The sequence below is a fragment of the Cephus cinctus genome, unplaced genomic scaffold (assembly GCF_000341935.2).
Source record: "Cephus cinctus unplaced genomic scaffold, Ccin1 Ccin1_scaffold0215, whole genome shotgun sequence".
Lineage (NCBI taxonomy): Eukaryota > Metazoa > Arthropoda > Insecta > Hymenoptera > Cephidae > Cephus > Cephus cinctus.
Window position 1 is genome coordinate 2,912,711 of NW_014332933.1, and position 6,503 is coordinate 2,919,213.

Genomic DNA, 6,503 nt, shown 5'->3' on the forward strand with positions numbered 1-6,503 from the left:
GGGGGGGGGGGGAGCATGAATAAAATAAGGAAAAAACATAGTTAGGTTAAAAAAAGAATACAAAGTATATAGATGAGATAGAGGGGAAAGAAAAATTAGTTTTTCTTTGTCACGTGTATCTTGATTTTGGTATCTTTTTATTTAAAAAAATTTTTTTTTTACTTAACCCTTTCACTACTATGAGGTACTACGGGCCACTATAGTAGCCCTCCATAAGACGCACTGAGATATTACGACTAGCCGTTCTGCAAAAGTATCTCACTCTGGACATGTATTGCATAGTATTTTATTTTGCATCATTTGTTTCTGACAGCCGAAATAACTCAATGCTCAGCAATCTATATGCCTCGACAAACAGTCTCGAGGTACCGCGACGGAGAACCCGCCCGTAGCGAAAGGGTTAACGAACGTATCTCAACCCCTCTTGAACTGCCGTTGAATCAACGTGACCGGGCGAGAGGGTGGAGAAAAATAAAATTACACGATATTCCTTACAACCCTGTATAAATTTCCTCAAGGCCCGTCGGTAGCCGTCGGCCCCTTTGGATATGCGTCAAAAGGATTGGACGCTTCTCGAAGCGACCAGAAATTGTGACGTGGCTGGGTGGAGGAAAAATGAGGTTGCTAAAAAACCCTTTTTTTTTTATTTGATTTTTTTCATTCACTTCGCAATTTCTTTTACCCGTGAAATTACGGTGGGCTCTATGCCTACAGGCAATTGCTTAAGGGTTGTTTTTGCCTGTCGGACTGCTTAGCCTACACAGTATCTACTTCAGTGGGGATACTTGGCAATAGCGTTATATTGCTACTGTGCCATATTACTTTTTCTACGGGTATATTGCTTTGGGAAGTTCTTACTGGGATTACGTCATTAGCTTTGATTAGATTAAAAAATATATATATATATTACTACAGCCACGTGCATCTGTATACGGTATACACGTGCTGTATCTACTCATCTAACTCGACCCGTCTCTTCGGAATCGGTAAAGAGGAGATCACGAAAGCTCAGTCGGTAATTCAGCTAGGACTTTAGCAGCTTTGAATTTCCCGCCGTAAATCTGCATACGAGTGAAAAAACCTCAGCTTACCTCCCCGTCTGTACGGAGTTTTGTATATCGACCTGCTTCCGTCCTACGTACGTTTTACCGAAAAGGCCAGAGATTTCGAGCAGATCTGAGACCAAAGGGAACTTCCGGTGGGTTGAATCTTTCGTCCGTTCAATTTTGTACGACCTTACGGTAGCGTCTCTTGGTACTGTAAGAAAGTCACGTGGTTATACGGATCAGCCTTGTTATTAAAGTTTTATGCTCGTTTTCATTTTGTCACGATGATTTCGAGAAATGGCGAATTTATTATGGTGACACCCTATACACTGGTTCAGGGTTCATCTTCATTCTTCCTGAAGGTCTGTACTCTGCCGTTTCAAGAAATAGCAGGTTCGTGTAATTTCACGTTATACTTTCAGCGAACCCAGTGGGATTCGGTCTACTGGAAGAAACCCGGGCTAATCCGTGTTTCCCAGAGTTGCTGCCCTTTGGAGATTTTCATTAGGTCGAAATTAAACGAAATTCGTCCATTCCCTATGTTGCATACGGAGTGTAATCACATATGTACAGTCCGACTAGAGATTAATTAGTCGAGCAAGCGGAAAGCCTTTCTGATACCAAGTATTTGTTCCTGTCTCTTCCGTTTGATATCCATATCCGGTACGCGCTAACGCCTGACTACGTACCATCGGTGACTACTTGCTCTTCCGTCGATACTTAAAGTGCTGGCTTTGAAAAACTTCCTTTGACGCCACTTCCTGCCGATGCTACAGATATACCAGGTCACCCGGTATATAAAGACGAAACCGTCTCACTGTGAGATCCGATGGAGAGTGGTCTGGAAAAAAAAATGAGTGTAAAAATTTTTTTTTTCATAAAATTGTATACCAAAAAATTTATCGAAATTTTGGTGTTTCGTTGAATTTTGAGGAAAAAAATTGTGCTGACAAATTTTTTTGTCTTTACAGACTTTCAAAAGCTGGAACGTGAGGCGCGGATATGTAGGAAACTGCAGCATCCGAATATCGGTGAGTAATGAAAAATTTGAAAAAAAATTTTTCAAAATTGAAAAAATTTTTATTGGTTGCTATTATTATCATCGTCCATAATCGTAATTGTGACGATCACCATATCGTTCTGTGTTCGATTTATCTTCGGTCCCCGCTATGGTATTTTCCTATATGGAATCACGGTCGAACTACGTCGCTGAAATCTCGGCCAGATCGATAACAATGGAGTCAAGATGAACTAACTGTTATTGGCTACGATTGAATTTAATTGACGATTAATCCAAATTGAATGCAGTAGCGATCGACGCCGATCGTCCGCGATGGAAATGTCAAGGGAATCCCGACGCCATTATGTCCTGCCGATCGCGTCGATCTTACGACGCCTTGATTGACGCAATCTTCCTGGCATCGTAAGACCCGCCTTTAGGTAGTCGAAGATGAGAGGTGGGGCTGTGATCGGTAAAAATGGAATGAAAAAAGATTAAAACAAGATAAGGGATTTAAACAGAAAATATTAAACGACTTTATCGCAAATCTGATCGCGATCGCCTTATTATACACATTGGTAGATACGTTTTTAGGCTTTGGGGTTCTTCGGTCATTTTTATATATTATCGATCGTTATCGGTTGTTTATCGTGTAATTCAATTTTCACCCTTGGATCTTTGGGGTAGAGCATTATTATTATTATTCTCATACCGGATTCGTGTGTATGTATTTCTCTAACTGGCAACAGACTGTTGTACGTATACCTGAATTTCAAGTTTGTCCTTATGCTTTATGTATATACGTGTTACGTAACGTAACTCGGTGTCCCAGTTACGTAAACTCGTTAAGCTCGTTTACAACGGCGTAAATGGAATCCGTATACACCTCTAATTGTACTTAACGATCATCGCACCATCGGATGCGTTAACCGGAGCGGGACGTTACGTTTTGTTGGATTTTCTGGAGAAAATGATTGGGAAAAAATTTAATATTTTTTTTTTTTTTTTTAATTTTTCCTTCAAAATACGAGAAGTGATTACCGTTTGTAATAATTGAAGATTGGAGAGATTAGGTTGTGAGGGGTAACGAAAAGAATAGCTAGGAAACCTCACTGTGGATCTAAGGTACCCAAAGGTACCAATGGGATTCGCCGAGAATGAGTTGGATTTTGAAAAAGTTAAAAATTGCCTCGTTTCAACTTATTGGTGAAAATTGAATTCTACGACGATCTTACTCGAGGAATAAATAGCTTTGGAGAATTTTTGAATCGAAGAGTTATCTGGAATAAGTGTATCTTCAATTTTTGACTTTCTTTTATATACGTTATATATATTTTAGATACCTTTTTCATATCATATAGCACATGTAGACGTTCGATAGACTATACGAAAAGCACTGGACCGTAAAGGATTTATCTCGCTGTCGGATCCGATTGCTACATAAAGATTCGGAGGTCGTCGACGATATCGAACCGCAGAGATTCTAATTACCTGGAATTATTTGATCAGAAGGGAATCTTCGCGGTCGGATGGGTAGTAAGGTTGAAGGTAGTATAGGCGGTACTTGGATAAAGGTAGGAGGTCATTCTGATATCAGCTAATCGATTCCCCGGGTGAGTTCTCTTAATACTTTTAATATATATATATTTGTTCGTGGCCATTATATCTCTTATCCGACTTCCTCCCCTTCGACACTTCCAGCGTGACCTCTGACCCCTCGTGAAAGCAGCTGGTTAATACACGTGCCCCGAAGTTCTGCAATCAAGGCGACCGACGCGTCACGTGGACGGGAAGCTATTGGATCCAAGAAATGGTTACGTTGGTATTGAGCAAGCAAAAGTATCGAAAGAAAAAAGAAAGGGAGAAAACGAGAAACGGTCAGCATCATTCGACATAGAGAGAGGGGGGGAGGATATTATTGTGTCAGGAGTATCGATCCATCCTCCAGGCTGCCATTTCATTTTTGTCCTTTTATCAGGAAGGAGACTTTGGTCCAAGAGAGGAACCCGGGTAAGTGAGTGGGGAGGCGGTAGATGAGAAGGGGCTAATAAGTTTTAGCAACATGGCCGCTCTTGAGCCTGAAAGAATTATTAACTCGGAAACTTGTCTCCTTTTGATTCGTAATTGAATTTTTGAACGTTGCTACTAGATGTACAATATTTATACCGTAATCGTGGTCCTGCTACAGCCACGTATCTCCGTTTTCTTTCAGTTAATTACATATCTTAGTTGACCCCTTGGTTAATCTTGTAAAACTTCTTGCCGCCATTTTGTCTCCCTTTCGTGGCACCTCTCGTATCGTCTGAATCGAATTGACACGAAGAAATTGACCTGCGTACTATCCTCTCTCTCTCTCTCTGTCTCTAAATCTCGTGGGAACTGGGACCAGGACGCTGGTATCATTGGCTTCTACGAAATTGCCCGATTATGATCGATCGCTCGTTATTTAATCACTTAGACGCTTCTTTTAAACGGTATACTACATATATATATGTATATAGACTCGTGACACGTGCCGATCCTCATCTGTTTTTCCAGAACTCATGCTCGATCTTTATAGCCAAGATTTTGCGGAGTTTCATGAAAGTGGAAAATGATAAATAATAGTCGAGTCTCCTTGTTATGGAGATTTGACGAAGAAGTGGCGTGTTTTTATACAAACTGTGAGAGCTGTCGTGTCCCAGTGAGTCTGCGGAATGCGTTGGGGATGAGAAACAAAGGAATTCTGTTACGTCACCTGACATTCGTCTTCTCCCAGCAACCATTAGTATTTATTGACTTACTTATTCCTGTATTACAAAACAGTTCATAAGCATTGATTCGTCTGCTTATCTTATAGTAAACAGTATAGTCGTACCTCTAACCATAATATGGCTGTGCCGTGTCGTTGGATTCCATGCAATTGCTTTTCCCTCATTCATTCACTATTTCGATAGCTAGAAAACTTCTCGAGACGTCAATCGTATTTTCTATTATTCTTCGTAAATTAGTTGTAAACTCAATGTAATCCAAAGACCCGTTGCTATGCATTTCAACAAAATCTGTCACGTGACTCGTTGCTATGCAAGTGGCGCCACCGGTGGCAAAACTTTCTACTTAATCCAAGCCACGCGTTCTCGGCGTATCCGTATTTCAATGTACAATTAACTTTGTGTCTTTGGTTAATCATTAAATAAGTACACTGCTATTGCAGCCAAGTCGAAATGTTCTATTTAATCGTGGATTTACGGTTAATTTCTCATCTCCCGTTGTAACGTCTGTTGTCGAGGACGCTTGTTGCTCAACGAGCGTTGCACGTTCCCTCAGTAAATGCATACCGTCGTATCTACACTGTACACGAATAGTCGAGTGTTGCCCTTAACGAAGTGCAGACACGCGTGCACCTCGTCGAAAGGGTTAATTACGTGATAACCTTTAATATAATCCGACCTCCATCGAGACTGGGATTAAATCTGACAAGTCGTCCTGACAAGCATACCTAACCTCGTAAGTATACATTCATATCTGTCTAGTTAGATAAAATATATGCAGACGCATCTTTACGAGGGTTGTTTATACTAATCAATTTATTCTTCGCCATTTCAACATGTAATACAAATATTATTAGACAGCTATTTACATAGAATATTTCTCGGCACAGACCTACCGCTTTTTTGCCATATTCAAACTTTATGTAGATCGATTTAAATCTGGCACCAAAATTTTTAACGCTGTTATTTCGCCATGAGATTTCATGAAGGATATTTTTTTCAATTTCTCTCGCAACGGTCTTAACGGATGTTTCCCAGTCATTAAAAATGTCTACGGTGGTCAACCCTATTTTAGAAACCCTAAAATATTATGTAAAGGGAGTCGATGGGGTGGTTGAGGGGTGGCGGCTGGCTAAATGCGTTTGGGTTAACAGCATGGTTGTTCAAGTCGTCGTTAAAAGGGTTCAGTGAAAAGGGGTGTTGCTGCTTCAATTAATCATACCAAAAGTCAAGGGTACTGGAACGCGACCTGTGCTCCAGGTATGAGGTCATAGGTCATATAGGTATAGTCCGTTACGTAATAATTATTCCAGCCACCTTATACACAGTAGTCGGTTTAGTCTTTCACGACGTAGAAAATCCTGTTCAATTTTACACCCTGTCCCGTGTCAACCCCTCTTATCTTAAACCCGCTGACGTCACGCGTTCTCGTATTTCTCGATAGACTGTCCGACACGTGCAGGGTGCAATCGCTGCTTGGTACTGCAAATGGTTACCCAAAAATCGCATTTTCTTATTTACTCCCCCCAAAAATCAATCCAATTTATGGCCCGAGAGAGTGGGGCGAGGAAGAAAATAAAAAAAATTTCTTGAAGACATCGAAGGCCCTACTCACCCTTGGTAAATCAGGCAGACAGGACTTCACCGAATTTTTCAGTTTTGAGGGTAACGTTTATCATTGAACCCCCCCCCCCCCTCCACCCCCTT

General features: G+C 40.9%; 1 protein-coding gene and 1 long non-coding RNA gene across 35 annotated transcripts in view; both read left to right on the forward strand.

Moving 5' to 3' along the window:
• The window catches only part of LOC107265085 (calcium/calmodulin-dependent protein kinase type II alpha chain), a 90,885-nt gene that overhangs the window by 40,435 nt on the left and 43,947 nt on the right, over window positions 1–6,503 (forward strand). For all 34 annotated transcript variants that reach the window (XM_025082463.1, XM_025082438.1, XM_025082437.1 and 31 more), the window contains exon 3: window positions 2,018–2,077. In XM_025082463.1, coding sequence (XP_024938231.1) covers window positions 2,018–2,077 — 60 coding nt within the window. The remainder of the gene's footprint in view (window positions 1–2,017; window positions 2,078–6,503) is intronic.
• LOC112493973 overlaps window positions 3,414–6,503 on the forward strand; it is a 7,150-nt gene continuing 4,060 nt past the window's right edge. Inside the window, exons 1-2 of the long non-coding RNA XR_003059005.1 lie at window positions 3,414–3,659; window positions 3,748–5,532. This is a non-coding gene — a long non-coding RNA (uncharacterized LOC112493973). The remainder of the gene's footprint in view (window positions 3,660–3,747; window positions 5,533–6,503) is intronic.